Source organism: Phyllobates terribilis, unplaced genomic scaffold (assembly GCF_046119375.1).
Source record: "Phyllobates terribilis strain yellow unplaced genomic scaffold, ASM4611937v1 Scaffold_2__4_contigs__length_985480577, whole genome shotgun sequence".
NCBI lineage: Eukaryota > Metazoa > Chordata > Amphibia > Anura > Dendrobatidae > Phyllobates > Phyllobates terribilis.
In genome coordinates, this window is record NW_027362762.1 from 401,312,614 (window position 1) to 401,330,233 (window position 17,620).

Below are 17,620 nucleotides of genomic sequence, written 5' to 3' on the forward strand. Positions count from 1 at the left end.
CATCAAATTTTTATCCTCTTAATATATTGCAATCATCATATTATATAGCACTGTGTACTTACAATTGCTCATTTTGCCTTTCTACCCAGTTAATTATTCTCTTTTCCATTAAGTCGATGACATCACGTGATTAAAAGCAGATAGCTGAATCCTTCTAAGTAGATACAAAGTCTCTTCCCTGCATGAGTCATCACTGTAAAAGCCTCTGGCAGAGGGAGGAGCTAAACAGGTCATGAGTTTAATAGGCGGATGACTCATGCAGGAAAAATACTTCTACATGGAGAAGAGAAAAGAGAATAATTAACTGGGTAGAAAGGCAAAATGAGCAACTGTAGGTACACAGTGCCTTACAATATGATGACTGCAATATATTAATAGAATAAAAACTTTAATTGGAGTGATCTTTTAACAAACGAGCGAGAAGCCTGTTTAGACTGCACAATTATTGTGAACGTGAATGCTTGTTCGTGATAATCCTATAGTGTAAAAGCATTTTTAAGAAGGATCTCTTGACAATTTGACTGACTTCAATGTGTTCCCCCTACCAGTGGTCAGCTGTTATGTGTAAAGAAAATTTGGCAGTACGTTTCTCAGCCTTGCCACCACTCTGGCTTTGGCAAAATTCCGTAATTGGTTCCTAAAAGAATATAAATAAAACTTTTTCTTTTTCTAGATTAGACAACACTGTTAAAATGTTAGTTTAGTGTGTATATCCTATTAACTCTGAAAATGTAATGTCAATGGAAGGTGCCAGATACTGAATGGGTAAGTCAGGACTCTAGTTACCATACTACTAAAGTACAGGTGCATCTCACTAAATTAGAATATCATCAAAAAGTAAATTTATTTCAGTTCTTCAATACAAAAAGTGAAACTCGTATATTATATAGAGTCATTACAAACAGAGTGATCTATTTCAAGTGAAAACACAAAAGTCATTATCTCGGTAAATTAGAATACTTTATAACCGCTTGAAAAATGTTTTTAAAATCCAAAATGTTGGCCTACTGAAATGTATGTTCAGTAAATGCACTCAATACTTAGTCGGGGCTCCTTTTACATCAATTACTGCATCAATGCAGCGTGGCATGGAGGCGATCAGCCTGTGGCACTGCTGAGGTGTTATGGAAGCCCAGGTTGCTTTGATAGCAGCCTTCAGCTCGTCTGCATTGTTGGGTCTGGTGTCTCTCATCTTCCTCTTGACAATACCCCATAGATTCTCTATGGGGTTAAGGTCAGGCGCGTTTGCTGGCCAATCAAGCACAGTGATACTGTTGTTTATAAACCAGGTATTGGTACTTTTGGCAGTGTGGACAGGTGCCAAGTCCTGTTGGAGAATGAAATTTCCATCTCCAGAAAGCTTGTCGGCAGAGGGAAGCATGAAGTGCTCTAAAATTTCCTGGTAGACGGCTGTGCTGACTTTGGTCTTGATAAAACACAGTGGACCTACACCAGTAGATGACATGGCTCCACAAACCATCACTGATTGTGGAAACTTCACACTAGACCTCAAGCAGCTTGGATTGTGTGCCTCTCCACTCTTCCTCCAGACTCTGGGACCTTTATTTCCAAATGAAAATTGGAACTCTGGGACCTTGTGGAGTGTGTCAATGACTGCCTTCTGGACATCTGTCAAGTCAGCAGTCTTCCCCATGATTGTGGAGCCTACTGAAACAGACTAAGGGACCTTTCTAAACTCTCACGAAGCCTTTGCAGGTGTTTTTTGTTAATAATTCTAATTTACTGAGTTTTTGACTTTTGTGTTTTCATTGGCTGTAAGCCATAATCATTAACATTAACAGAAATAAACACTTGAAATAGATCACTCTGTAATGACTCTACATAATGAGTTTCACTTTTTGTATTGAAGAGCTGAAATAAATTAACTTTTTGATGATATTCTAATGTAGTGAGATGCACCTGTATGTGGTGATCACTTTCTGCACAGACAAAATGGTGGAACTTGTGAGTTATAAGAGACAATTGGTAGGGGTTTCCCAATGTGATAAAAGGTTAGGAATCACTGAGGTGATCTTATTCAGACAAAGAAAGAATAGTATATGTATTCTCCTAGTTAATAAAACTATCAATCAAACATTCTTACCATGAATGGCAAATCGTGATTCCAATACTTATTTGTCTGAAGGTTTGTTAATGTACTTGTCTGAATTATTGTTTATCTGTTATATTTTTTAGACTCTGAGGATGAAGGTGAGTCAGAAGCAGCAAAACAGCTTGTTCAACCCATAGCAGAGAAAATTATAGCACAATATAAAGCCAAAGATGAGGAAGCACCACTACTGTTCTTTGTGGCCAGTGAGGTGAGTACGGGAAAAAGTATGTTAAGAATTTCTCCAAAGTAATCTAGTAAAATGTGAATCTATAAAGAAGAAAAAAAAGTATTTATTTTTTAGAGATGTGATGACTTTGAGAAACGTAAAGCAACACTCTAGAAAATGTTTCCTTATATATGACACCACAGACTACTAAACTATATATAATGAGGAGGCTTTTGTGTATTCTTTGTGCGTTCCTGTCTTAGACATTGTGCAATGTATGAAATGACAGACCTCTTTGTTCCTTCTTCCTCTTTAACGTGGTTCTCATAATACAGTTTTTGTGAACAAAAGATGAGACTCAGAATAGAGCAAATGCTATGTGATGGGACTCAATCCTTTCTGCAAAGCCAATCTCACAAGGCAGAGTTAGTGTTTTCCATATGAAGCACTTCACCCTGTTTCTCCTGCCTTCTGCTTGTGATTGGTTTCTCCCTGTCAGCTCTTATAAACAGAAGGCAGGTTGATATCACAGGATACACTGGAGATTCTGTACACACATATACCATAGACCAACCATTTATGTGAGTCACGGGAGGTCTAGAACTCTGTAGCTAAGCATTGTAGGGATTTACCTTCTAAATCATTGCACTCAAGAAGTGATATGTTCAGCTATAGATACATGGTGGACATATTGAGAAATAGAGTGGAAAGCACATCTGCATTAGGTTTGTGTGGTTATACTTCAACACTGCAAAAACAATCATAGGTTATTTATCTTGGTAAGAAAATGGCCCTCGTGGGTGTATATCTGAGAAATTAGATTGTGATCCCAATTCGGAACAAGACTTGTGTGAGGGAGAACTTTGTACAAGGTTACGGAATATATTGCTGCTTATGTAAGCAATGGAAACGAACAAAAGTAAACTATTTCTCTGTAGTTTAAAAGCTTTCTCTGCTGCCCACATGGTAGATGTGCATATTCTTTACTAATGATACAAGATCCCAAATCATTTGCTCTCTTACCCATTGTTCTTGAAGCCAATAGCTTGGCATCTCTTGTCCAATAATTGCAATACGTGGCCTTTTTTTGCGCAGTATTGTTTCAAACTGGTATGCAGTCACTTCTATCTAAGAAAAGGGAACCAGAACATGATGCTAGGTCCCCCGCTGAAACTTTAGTTACATTTTATGTGGCTTGCTTTCTTTTTCTTTATGGGAAAATGGAACTTGCATGAAGAAAGTGATGCTTTTTGCTTGGCTCACTAATCCAGAAAGGAAATGCCTAGAGTCTATATTGGATTAACCTTCTATCTTTTCATTCATAATGTGATGGTTTATGGGAACATTGTTGGAACATTATTATAGGAACATTTATTACTCAGCTTACAAGGAATACCATTGACCACTACTACTGGTATGCATTCTGATTGTTCCCTAATGTGAAGAGGAACTACAAGCGACTTTTGACAGCCCGTCAATTATATTTTTGTGTAAGGAAATCTTGTCTACATGTACAAGGGGAAAGCATTACCTTTACTTTGCAATCTAGAATGCCTAAGTTAGTGTTTAATGCTTTATCCACATTTTCTGCTATATATTTGACATCAAGAATAGCACATTCTGAAAGATTATTCCTGCCATGAAAACACCATTATACTAAGTAAAGCTTTGCATTAAAATAAATCTGTTGGGTGTTTTTTTTAAAGACCCAAACAAGCATTTGTCTCTGTTCTTAACATTTATCAGTGTATGCACAGATCTCACTGAAGCAGAGTTGAAGGAGCCTTAGTACGATGGATGCTGTAGAGCAAAGTTTTCTCATACTATACAATTTCTAGGAAGAGAAATCCCAGAATGAGTGTTAACTCCATTTTTTGACAGTTTAACTGGTCAATTGCAAATGCCAAGATAGTGAAGCAATAGAAAAATATTTAGGAGATGAAGAAAACCTTCTGAGCATTCACGGCTCTCTTATAAAACCTTGTGATGTCCTGTCCAAAATAACATCAATCATTTATGCTTGGGGGGAAAAAGACAACTGAGGTTTAGTGGTTTCAGATTCCGGGTGTGGAAAGCGGATTGTGTAAAAGTCCGCAGCACATCTGGGAGTTAGGCCTGGCTGTGTGATCACACCTCATTTTATTGATAATAGACAATCCTTCCTGCTCATTGGTGTGGCACCCCTGTGATAGAAATCATGCATGCAGGCACAATACACTTTACCCTTGCCGTGTGATATACTGAGCAGTATGCGTGCAGCATCTGGTTGGTAATTCACTACTGTCTCAAATAAGGTCGTCCAGGATTTTGTTTGCAGCTGATCCAAAATGTATGCCTCTCCTAAAACCTTGTGAAGCACTACTTGCAGAACGTGGATATAAATATAAGTGATTGGATCTAACATCAACAAAAATGTATTCTTATAAATCACTATTTGAAGACCACGCCTGCCACCTAAAAAAAAATTTTCATAATTGGTTGAAAATCATAATGTACCGTATTTCACTATTTTTAAAGAACAATTACAAGTTTTAAGGCAGGGAAAATGTTGGGGCTCTTGGCTTTGTTTTATAATTTTTTTTTTGTCATTTATTTAACTTTCAGAAAATATATACGGTACTTGTGGGGGTAAAGGAAGGTCAGAGCGGTAATAAGCTTTTATTTGATATAGAAATGGAATATAGTCAATAAAAGATATATAATATAGGAAACCCGGAGCAGACTGCAAGGAGGATGCAATCGCCCTCTCTGAGCATCAAGCTTTCGACCTGCATCTCATTGCATCTTTCTGTTCTGTGATAGAAACAGAAAAACGAGAATGACTGACAAACTGTGCGTGTCGGACTCCACTGACTATAATAGGGTCTCTAATGAGTCATGATGTGCTGAATGTTTCCCGAATTTATGTAGGAATCTGCGACCTGGCCTCCAACACAGATGGAAGCCTAGCCGTACAATGGTTTTAGCTACTTGTGCTACTTGATATTGTTGCAGTAGACATGGATAATTCAAAGGCTGCTAATTTTTACCTCTTAACACAAAATTTAGCATTTATAAATCTAGAATTTTACATTTAAGTAAGTCAACATACCACAATCATTGTTTAATACCTGTTTGTACTTGTTTAACTTGTGCCCCAACATTATATCCAATGCAATATAATCAATTGTTGGTTAAAATATAATTGTCCTGCCTTGTAATTCCTTGTCTTTTGGACTAACCATCACAATGACAGCTTTATAGCATTTTTTGAGTGTAGTATTTCTAAAAAGAAGGAAATGTGTATAGAAATGATTTATCCTTTTTCTTTTTTTTGTATCCATTCCTGAGTACAGCTCAAAAGATAATAACTGCATGTGTTTTTCCAGCCAAGAGAAATTCTTTACCAGATTTCTATGACATATGGTTATATAATACACTTTTTTTTGTAATTGTACCATGAGCATTTGAATAAGTACAATATATACAAATATGGGGTTAACTGTAAAGGTCAGGGGGAAAAAAAATAAGTTGTTTCATTCCAAAAATTGTACTATGTTCAGAAAGCCTTTGCCAACTCTAATGATTAACACAATAGATTTACCTTTGCCTTTTAAATTTATTATTAATTGATTAATTTAAGTATAATTGTATTTATTATTGTAGAATTTGATACAAGCAGAAATGAATGTATAGAGAGAAAAGGGAGACTGAAAGAAAATATGACTTTATTTAAAAGTGTGTGTGTGTGTGTGTGTGCGTGTGTGTGTATGTATATAGATAGATAGATATATAATGCGCGCGCACGCACACACAGTGGGGAAATGAAACATTTTGATACACTGCCGATTTTGCAAGTTTTCCCACCTACAAAAATGGAGAGGTCTGTAATTTTTATCGTAGGTACACTTCAACTGTGAGAGACAGAATCTAAAAAAAAACAGAAAATCATATTGTATGATTTTTAATCTTTAAATAATTAAATTGCATTTTTTATTGCATAAAATCAGTAATTGATCACCTACCAACCAGCAAGAATTTTGGCCCTCACAGACCTGTTTTTCTTTAAGAAGCCCTCCTACACTGCACTCATTACCTGTATTAATTGCTGCTGTTTGAACTTGTTATCTGTATAAAAGAAATCTGTCCACACCCTCATTCAAATATACTCCAACCTCTCATCCATGGCCAAGACCCAAGAGCTGTCTAAGGACAGCCGGGATGAAATTGTAGACCTGCACAAGGCTAGAATGGGCTACAGGACAATAGGCAAGCAGCTTGATGAGTAGGCAACAACTGTTGGCTCAATTATTAGAAAATGGAAGAAATACAAGATGACTGTCAATCTTCCTTGGGCTGGGGCTCCATGCAAGATCTCACCTCGTGGGGTAAGGATGATTCTGAGAGAGGTCGGGAATCAGCCCAGAACTACATTGGAGGAACTTGTCAATGACCTGAAGAGAGCTGGGACTGGGAGCAGTCTAAAATATTACCGTTAGTAACACACTATGCCGTCATGGATTAAAATCCTGCAAGGCACGCAGGGTCCCCCTGCTCACACCAGCACATTTCTAGGCCTATTTAAAGTTTGCCAGTGACTATCTGGTTGAACCAGAGGAGGCATGGGAGAAGGTCATATGGTCAGAGGAGACCAAAATTGACTTTTTGATATCAACTCCAGGAGGGAAGGAGTACAACCCCAAGAACACTGTCCCAACTGTGAAGCATGGTGGGGGAAACATCATACTTTGGGAGTGCTTTTCTGCAAAGGGGACAGGGTGACTACACCGTATTGAAGAGAGGATGGTTGGGGTCATGTATCGCAAGATTTTGGCCAAAACCTCCTTCCCTTAGTAAGAGCATTGAAGATGGGTCGTGGCTGGGTCTTCTAGCATGACAATGACCTGAAGCACACAGGTACTGCAGTGGCCTGAAACCAATAGAAAATCTTTGGAGGGAGCTGAAACTCAATGTTGCCCAGCGACAGCCCCATATGGAGAAGATCTCTTTGGAGGAGTGGGCCAAAATCCCTGCTGCAGTGCAAACCTGGTCAAGAACTACAGGAAACATCTGACCTCTGTAATTGCAAACAAAGGTTTCTGTACCAAATATTAAGTTCTGTTTTTCTATTGTATCAAATACTAATTTCATGCAATAAAAATGCAAATTATGTAAAAATCATACAATGTGATTTTCAGGATTTCTTTTTAAGATTCTGTCTCACAGGTGAAGTGTACCTACGATAAAAATTACAGACCCCTCCATTCTTTGTAAGAGGGAAAACTTGCTAAATTGGCAGTGTATCTAATACTTATCTTTCCCACTATAGATATGGAGAGAGACTTCATGTGCTAACAACAATAAGTTTTCAAGCGCCTCTGTGATGAATATTTTATGGAACAATTTGGACATGATTCAATCACTGCGTTCACCTGCCAGCTGACCACTGCGAAGAAAAGAATGCCCTGTTCAGGGAACAGTATTCAAATAGTATCCAGGCATTTCAAGAAAGATTGTGTCATTGGGCATCGATTTAAGTTTCATTCAACTATTATGTGCGGCTCTTTAGCCAGATTCCACATTCAGTAGTGCACGTGCGTCCCTTAAATTCAGCTACTTGGATCATTAGACTGCACTTGTATCAGGGCCAATATGTCAATGTTAGTGTTCTGTCTATCATCCAAGTGTTATTTCTGTATTCGATTCCCTGCTCTCTTACTCACTTATTCTGTGCCAATTCTATTTGTCAGAACGATTATATCAACACGCGCTTCGCTGGGTGACCAGCTTCCTATGTTATACTAAGATAACCCCAAAAGGGCATAAAACATAAGTGGGGATAACTAAGCAGAGAGGAATGATAATAGTCTCTCTATGAAAATGCACTACAATATTACGATTCTCTTTTCGCCATATATATAGGGGTTCAAGTACTAATCTAAGCCATACATTGCAGGTAGATAGATATAATATCTAACTAGCAGCATACTTTCTGTCCCTGCCTACACCCTAGTTTTACTCCTATGGGAAGAAACAATCTCTAGGATTGCATTAAGCAGAGCAGAATATTACGGGACTCCAGTGAAATATCCCTCATCATATTAGCCATAAATTCTTTCTGGCTTAGTCTAACAGTCAGGAACAAATGTAATATGAATGTGAAATAAAGCACCTCGTGTGTGTGTATGTAATATATTATATCCCTCTCCTTTTTTTTTTTTTCTTCTATACGCTTTATTTCTACTAGTACCAATTACTTTTTAGCGGTGTACACATTATGTGAATGTTAACTTAAAGGTTGGAGGTTCAATAAGTCTATTAATCCTGATTATTTTAGCAATTATATATTTGTCTAGAATACTGACTGCAAACTTATATTTCAGCAAGTCTCTTTGTGCAGCAAAGGATTCTCCAAGTTACAAAGCACAGACAGACCTCTACATTCCTTAAACCAGATGTACACTCTTATGGTCATTTGTCTATTCCGCCTTTGCCTTGTCTTGACAGCTCTCTGTTCTGCCCATAAGGCTAGAGATTAAGATTCCTGAGCCAGAAGCTGAAAGAACAATTTACAATTTGCTAGATTTAAAATCCTTATTGTATCTGTGGTGGTTATTTTATTCCAGGTCTGACAATCTGTTACTACAAATTTGTGATTTCCCTTCAACCTTTTCAATTTTCTGCCACCTTGACCAATGCTATAAATGTCTGGGTCGGCATCCACTGAATCGGGGGTGTATTGGCGGCCAACGGTCACGTTGGTCTTGCTGGCCGTCAGGCAGTCCTCAGCAGAATAGAAAGGGAAAGTTGTGGAAGGGATGCAGGATCAGCCCGTCTCAATAAGCAATGCCCAGACCTCAGGTGCAACAGGAAGAAAAACTTTCTTTTACTGGAGCAGTGGATGATGATTCACTGTTCTGTTTAGTGCAGGGCTTCTAGGGGGTTAGTGACAGAGATAATCCCTCTGTCATGTTCCACTATCTCTGGCCCTTATACCTGGCCGAATACAGTGTATCGGTTTTGCCCAGAGTGTTGATTTAGTGGATATGAATGCTGCTGTAAATAATTTTGCACGTCGCTAAACAGGGCTGTGGAGTCGGTAAGCCAAACCTCCGACTCCTCAATTTCCACTACTCCGACTCCCTCATACATGGCTCATGTTTAAGTGATAAATTTACTGTAGCACAGATTCATCTCAGCTAAAAGTCTAGACCCTTAGATCAGGAATAGGACAGACCTTTATAGGACATTTCAGAACTTTCCCAAATTCTTATGAAAAATGTTCCCCACAAACTGCATTGAATTACCGCACCTAATTTATTATATATTTTAGGAGTTGGAGTCGGTCCATTTTATACAGACTCCACCAAAATGGGCTCCGACTCCACAGCCCTGTGGCTAACACATAGGTAGGGAAGGCACAAGACACTTTAATTTTCCAGGCACCTCTTGCACTAATCACCTCTGCTGCTTAACAGAGCTATTTTGGAAATGTTTCTATTTTTTTTATATAAACCGCTTTTCTCTAAATATTGTCAGGCCACTTATTTAAGAAAATAAAAAGGTTAAGTACCGTAACTGTATCCCTTTTAGATCATTACTGAATTGCTGTGGATTTGGAAGAGGAAATAAAACCATGTCAGTGATTTGGGGTATTGGAGATTGGATTGCCATGCAGGAGATCTATTGGAAAGCTATTTGTTTGTTAAGCTGTTATGTCTGTAGACAGGTACAGAACAGTGTATTCCTACTGCAGGATGTCCATGTAGCCACTGTTGTCAGCTGATTGTTTCGCCCACCTAGGATTCTGAAGAACCTGTGTCTACAGATTCATTTGTAGCCTTCATGCCATTAAAGTTCATAGTTGGATTATAAAACAAGTACTAATAATTAATAATAATTTTGCATAAGCCAATCTAGGCTTTTAAGCAACCACAATTCGACCATATAAGACAATTGGCTGTATTTTACACTCTACGCACACAAAACTATTGTTACATATGCACATAGAATATCATATTATTGGCCGCAAATCACACAGGATAAGGGTGCTGCTGATAATGATTTTTATGCTGGTCTAAAAATCCTCACACCCTACCAGCGAGTGGTAGCCCAGGACGAGCATTCCTATGAATATTGGGCTCATCTAAATTAGGCTTGTTTTATGATAGCTGACATCTTTCAATACATGTATCTTAAAATTGTCATGGTGCCATATGTAATACTAGAATATATTGTTTGGCATGTGTATTGTATATTTCTAATGACCTTGTTGCTGAAATGTGGCTAAACCTGCTGATTTTCTTTATAAAATGACAATAATTAACAGACAAGAGGCGGTGTATATAGATCTGGATGAGCTTATAAACCTGTTCTGCTCAGTAGAAGTCTCTACCCTCTTCCATGTCTGTGATCTATCACATTATTCAGCATAGGAATGATTTTGTATTGGCGGTCACATCTGGTTCTCTTCAGCAGTATATTCCAACTGTAGAGGAACTCATTTAAAAAAGGAGGAGCGCATGATATGTCATTTCAGGATTACACAGTCACACTGCTGGACAATACTGTGACTAACAGAGCAAGCCTTCTCTAGAGTCCTCACTTCATCTCCATCCAGCTAGAGCGCTCACTTGTCGTCAGTGATTGCTTATCTGTGCTTCTACACTGGATCTAGAATCAAATCACTGACCCTGGAAACTCAAAATACAGAAATAATAAAAGGAGTCCTAAAGACTTGTTACAGGTGTAGAGTTGTCACCTAAGGCACTGTTATAATCCCATTCTCTGTTCTGATAGCTCTACAGGTCATGAAGACCTTTAGGGAAATTTGGCAAAAATAATAAAAATAAAAATTGAGCATTGCCCATTTGCTGCTTTAAAGGAAACCTGTCAGCAGTTTTTTGCTGTGTAATCTGAGAGCAGCAGAGATCCTAGTTTCATCTATATGTCACTTAATGGGCTGCTTGCTATAGATTTTATAAAATCACAGTTTTTTATAAGCAGGAGATGATCACTAGAGGACTAGTAAACCTGCCATATAGTGTTCTGTATAACCCTGCCCCCACAACTGATAGGCATATTTCTGGGTACACTGTGCATAGGCAGGAAGTTGCCAATCAGTGGCGGTGGTGGTGGGGTTATACAGAGCTCAGCATTCAGAGAACTGGTGGATCTGCAGTAGATAAAACAGAGATTTTATCAAAATGACAGCAACCAACAAAGAAAATAATACATCGCTGGAATCAGGGTCTCTGCTCCTACAACATCTGCTCTCAGATGGGGGAGAAAAAACCTGGTGACCGATTCCCTTTATTTGGTTAACAAAGACTAATTAATTTTCTTTTGTAAAAGTTTTAAGAAATCCAGTGTATTGTATGGATCTAAATACATGTTCACATTAGTGTCCACATGCTAACTGGTACAGGTTATATGCCCTTATTGATGAAGACTGGCAGTTTTTATACCAGGTTTGGTGAGCAGTGCGCTAGAGGAAGAATCTAAATTCATTAAGTGACTCGTACCTCTTAATGAATTTGGCACAGCCAACCTTGTGCCACCGCAAGAAATGTACGCCAGTGCTGGAGTACGCTTATGTAATTTGTGGCATGATTTATTGCCCAACATGCTTGGCCATACCCTTTCCTGTGGCTTCTTGATGAAGCAGACCCTAAACATGAATGTTAAATAAAATACTGCCCCTACACAATAGAGGGTTTTCATTAACCCTGTCCTGGGGATGCATCCGTGTAGAAAATGGTGTAAAAGTTGTGGCAAACTTATCAAAATGACACCGTAACATAATTATCACTTGTAGGCCACCTTATGACTGCGGAAACATTTGTTTTGTAAATGTGCTGTATTATCAAGTAATTCTGGTACATATAGTACACTACATTTTCCTCTTGTTTTTATCTGAACCTGAAAAAATTCACGCTAGAATAAGAAGGGTGAAGCCCGAGACTGCTGGGCTATGGTGAGCTCACAGCGCTATCAATAACTCATTTATTACACATTTCATGGCAAGTATATATGTATTATGGAAGTCTGTCGATTATATTACAGGCAGATATTCAATTAACAATTTTGTTCCAGTTCTCTTCACTTTAACAAGTCATCTGACACCTTGTCATAACCACAGTACAGAGCTAAGAGTACAGACTGTTATTCCATATTGTCAATTTTTTACTGTGCTTGTGCTAGAACAAAGCAATTCCTGTCCTCACAGAACAATGTCATCTTGTAGCGGGGACAGGTCTGAATGAATGTAAAAGGATAGGGCTTTTCATTTTTGTTACCTAGTTAATATTCTAATATACACTGCTCAAAAAAATAAAGGGAACACTTAAACAGAATATAACTCCAAGTAAATCAAACTTCTGTGAAATCAGACTGTCCACTTAGGAAGCAACACTGATTGACAATCAATTTCACATGCTGTTGTGCAAATGGAATAGACAATAGATGGAAATTATTGGCAATTATCAAGACACCCTCAATAAAGGAGTGGTTCTGCAGGTGGGGACCACAGACCACATCTCAGTACCAATGCTTTCTGGCTGATGTTGTGGTCACTTTTGAATGTTGGTTGTGCTTTCACACTCGTGGTAGCATGAGATGGACTCTACAACCCACAGAAGTTGCTCAGGTAGTCCAGCTCATCCAGGATGGCACATCAATGCGAGCTGTGGCAAGAAGGTTTGCTGTGTCTGTCAGCGTAGTGTCCAGAGGCTGGAGGCGCTACCAGGAGACAGGCCAGTACACCAGGAGACGTGGAGGGGGCCGTAGGAGGGCAACAACCCAGCAGCAGGACAGCTACCTCAGCCTTTGTGCAAGGAGGGACAGGAGGAGTACTGCCCGAGCCCTGCAAAATGACCTCCAGCAGGCCACAAATGTGCATGTGTCTGCACAAATGTTTAGAAACCGACTCAATGAGGGTGGTATGTGGGCCTGACATCCACAGATGGGGGTTGTGCTCACAGCCCAACACCGTGCAGGACGCTTTGCATTTGCCACAGAACACCAGGATTGGCAAAGTCGCCACTGGCGCCCTGTGCTCTTCACAGATGAAAGCAGGTTCACACTGAGCACATGTGACAGAGTCTGGAGATGCCGTGGAGAGCGATCTGCTGCCTGCAACATCCTTCAGCATGACCTGTTTGACAGTGGATCAGTAATAGTGTCGGGTGGCATTTCTTTGGAGGGCCGCACAGCCCTCCATGTGCTCGTCAGAGGTAGCCTGACTGCCACCAGGTAGCGAGATGAGATCCTCAGACCCCTTGTGAGACCATATGCTGGTGCGGTTGGCCCTGGGTTCCTCCTAATGCAGGACAATGCCAGAACTCATGTGGATGGAGTGTGTCAGCAGTTCCTGCAAGTTGAAGGCATTGAAGCTATGGACTGGCCCGCCCGTTCCCCAGACCTGAATCCACATCTGGGACATCATGTCTCGCTCCATCCACCAACGTCGCGTTGCACCACAGACTGTCCAGGAGTTGGCGGATGCTGTAGTCCAGGTCTGGGAGGAGATCCCACAGGAGACATCCGCAACCTCATCAGGAGCATGCCCAGGCGTTGTAGGGAGGTCATACAGGCACGTGGAGGCCACACACAATACTGAGCCTCATTTTGACTTGTTTTAAGGACATTACATCAAAGTTGGATCAGCCTGTAGTGTGTTTTTCCACTTTAATTTTGGGAGTGACTCCAAATCCAGGCCTCCATTGGTTAATACATTTGATTTCCATTGATGATTTTTGTGTGATTTTGTTGTCAGCACATTCAACTTTGTACAGAACAAAGTATTCAATGAGAATATTTTTTTGAGCAGTGTATTTAGCACATAATAAGAATGAGAGATTAGCAAGGTGGCCTATTGGCACTGTGACTATTGCATGACAAGATGCAGCAGGTGGATGAGGACCATTGGATAAGGGCAGTGACCAACCATAGCAGCTGGATGCATTTCACACCTGGTACAATTGTTCGTGTGAACTCTTCAAGTGCTGCACTTGTTATTTTTATACAGTCATGTTTTCTGATTGGAAAGCTTGAAGAGGTAGTCCATGATTACATATTATTAGCTAGTCACCCTATGCAATAAGGATGACATGGCTTCTTCCCTCCCAGCCTGTGCATCGGACAGGTCACCCATTTTTATATGGCACAGAAGACCACAGAGCAAGGAGAATACTGCTGTAAGACCTTCCATCTCTTTCATAACCTGTTTGACGCATTTGAAAAGTTAAAAAGCCGGTTAGATAGCTATTATATATATTTGTGTAATCTGTGCCATATGATGGTCGTTGGCTTCATGGAGCTAAGACTACGTTCACACCACGTGTGTTGAATGTGTCTAGAGGCTATAGTAAGCTTAGTGTATGCTAAAAGTGCTGTTTTGAAAACCGTTAAAAGGGGCTGGGGGGAAAGACAGTCAACCATGCCTTCAAGGGCATGTTATATGGCATGGTCTACTATTTTTTTTATTTCATTTATTATTTTTTAACTCTCGGAGTTCCTGAGTAATGTATATGTAACTGTATGGCTTATACCACAAACATGGTGAATTTCCAGATGTTGTTTCTCCCCTGTAACGGCTAACGAAATGTGCATAGAACTCTTATAAGCGGATATGATTATTGAATGGAGTCTCACATGCCGACCCTGGGCACAGACAAAAACAAAGGTGCAAGACCGAGGATTAGGGATGTCAGATGATTCTTACTTTACTGCATTTGAGATAAAAAAAATAAAAAAAAAATAGGGGGTATATAGATGAGGGGACATTTACAAAGTTTTGGAAACACCAGCAGTGAGGGTAAATCCCAATATAAGGAAAGGAAGGTAGTCCACCTTTTACGGAAAAGTGTTAACCTGTCACCAGTTTGTATTGCACCTTAAATAAATGAAGGTTGCTTTTCCGTGAAGCTGGACTACCTTCTTTTCCTCTACAGGTGACTGCGCCGTCCCTGCTCCTGATCGCATCGCACATGCAACAGTGAGCTGGATTTTTTCCTTTATTAAATCACAATATAACATGGGGCAGTGAGAGGCTCTTATAGATGTCCAACTTGGCCCCTTTCCTTAAAAAAAGAAAAAAAAAAAAAGTTTTCACAACTAATTTTATTCTTTGCTTTCTGACAATATACACCGAACCGTGTTTACCCTCCATGATAACAACCTGCAGTATACAGTGCCCTAATAACAGCATAAACAATGTATTCTCTATTGACTCTGGTGAGATCTAATAGTCCCCTGGCACTGCCATAATCTATGGAGCGTGGCGGAGCTTTCCAGACTAGCAGCATTGTTGGCTCTGTTGCTATGGCCCTGATGATGCAGATGGTACTAGGTTGTGTATGCGGCCATTGTTTAGAAGACGCAGTAAACAAATCTGATGCTTTTCACAGTTTGCTGCTGGGAAAACACATTGCTGCACAAGGCTCTAGGTTCATTATTGTGTTCAAGTGATGAATCCTGTAACTAATTTGGCGGAAAGCTGAACATCCATCTTGTTTTGAAGGGCAGACAGGATAAAGCGCATAGCTTGTGCAAAACTATCTTTACTGAAATATGGCAATTAAACTGGCACACAGCCCATTACATCCCCCATAGAGGTGTTGTCTGTATATCTACGTACTTTATTCTGGAATTTCCTGTTCTTTCTCTTGCCATGTTCTCGGCTTTCAGAGTACTGTCCTGGCACTGCCCCTTGTTTAGTCAGAGAGAAGCGGCTGCTGATACCCTCTAGTGAAAAGAAGCATGATTGCAAGTCCGGCATTGTTATCGTGATCCAGACAGCATTGCCAGAGGCTAATGTTTGACGCCCACATCCATCAGTAGTCATGTCACCAAATAGATTGGGTACATTTACTCCTTCCAAGACTGTACCGCCTGTTGTAAGTTATTTGTACTTTTTAAAACTAAATCTAAATTGCCATATCTGCCAAATTGTTCTTCCCAGATATGCAATATGTAATTGTTAGCATAAGCAAAAAAAAGAAAGATTAGGTAAATGACGTGACTAGAATTTAGCTATAGCAACTATTGATGTTTGCATAAAAAATGAATAGTACCATAGAGAAAGGACTGTGATAAATGAATAAGTCAATACTTCTCCTTTTCAAATCACAGAGCCATGCAGTAAACATGGCTTCAGTATGTCGTAGGAATAAAAATTGTACATTTACTTGTTTTGTATTAGTATGACAAATGCTTTACATCTTCTGTTTCTTATCAACAAATCATAGGGAGGGAGATTCATGAAAAAAATGACTTGTATACACTACACAAATGGCCATCTTTCTGGTACTAGTTTATCTCATATTAATGACCGAACTGTATTCACCACTCATACATGCACGCCTCAACATTGAAATTGCAGCACCAAGAAGGAAAAGTTGTGGAATTATAAAAATCGCAGGATTGGTAGACATGTTAAAGCGCATCTTTACTTTCAGTTTGGAGATAATGATATGCTCATGCTCCAGGGCGGCCTGTGGGGGCGCTCTATCTGGTGCTCTGCTTACATATTCATCTGTATGCTCTTATGACAGGTCACTGATCGTTCACTGACCTGCCTCCTATTTTACCTAGCCCCGCACTACTAGATGCATTATGTAAAATAGGAGGCTGGTCAGTGAACGATCAGTGATCTGTTATAAGAGCATACAAATGAATATGTAAGCAGAGCACCAGATAGAGCGCCCCCCACAGGCCGCCCTGGAGCACGAGCATGTCATTATATCCAAACTGAAAGTAAAGATTACACAAGAACCACAGGACTCATTTCATCAACCGAGGTATCATTTTAATCAGTGTAATGTCCTCACCTGACAGTGTATGTAGTTTACTTGAGCACAATCTGGCTGACAGGTGCACTTTAATGATGTGTAAATGATGATACTAAATAATCAGATGTTTTGAAAGTCATGGTTTCCATTTTTTCAAGTATGAACTCCACGAGCCTTGGCATGCTGTCATTGAGGTTATGAATGGTTATCTGAGAAATGTTCCACCACGCTGAATGCACTTTGGCACGTAAATCGTCAAGATCCTCTGCTTGCAGCTACCGTTGCAATTGACAACCTATGAGGCCCCAGAAGTGTTGAATGGGAGACAAATCTAGAGACTCTTCTGGCCATGGCAGCATGTTTAGTCTACTCAGGCTGCTCTCATTAGACCATGGTGTCGTATTAAAAAAACTGCTCTGGAGACCGTTTGTAAACTGCCATACCACTGGTTCCATGATTGATCCATTCTGTACTGCAAGTGAAATTGGATGTCAAACGGTTTGTACACAAACCATCAGAAGGTATTTGCATGACATTCGGCTAGGAGCCAGAAGTCTAGCTACAGGTGTT

At 39.7% G+C, this 17,620-nt stretch overlaps 1 protein-coding gene across 2 annotated transcripts in view; it reads left to right on the forward strand.

Annotated features, from left to right (window-relative positions):
• Positions 1–17,620, forward strand: part of NXN (nucleoredoxin) — a 212,174-nt gene that overhangs the window by 188,721 nt on the left and 5,833 nt on the right. For both annotated transcript variants that reach the window (XM_073664932.1, XM_073664927.1), the window contains exon 7: positions 2,197–2,321. In XM_073664932.1, the coding sequence (XP_073521033.1) occupies positions 2,197–2,321 (125 nt within the window). The remainder of the gene's footprint in view (positions 1–2,196; positions 2,322–17,620) is intronic.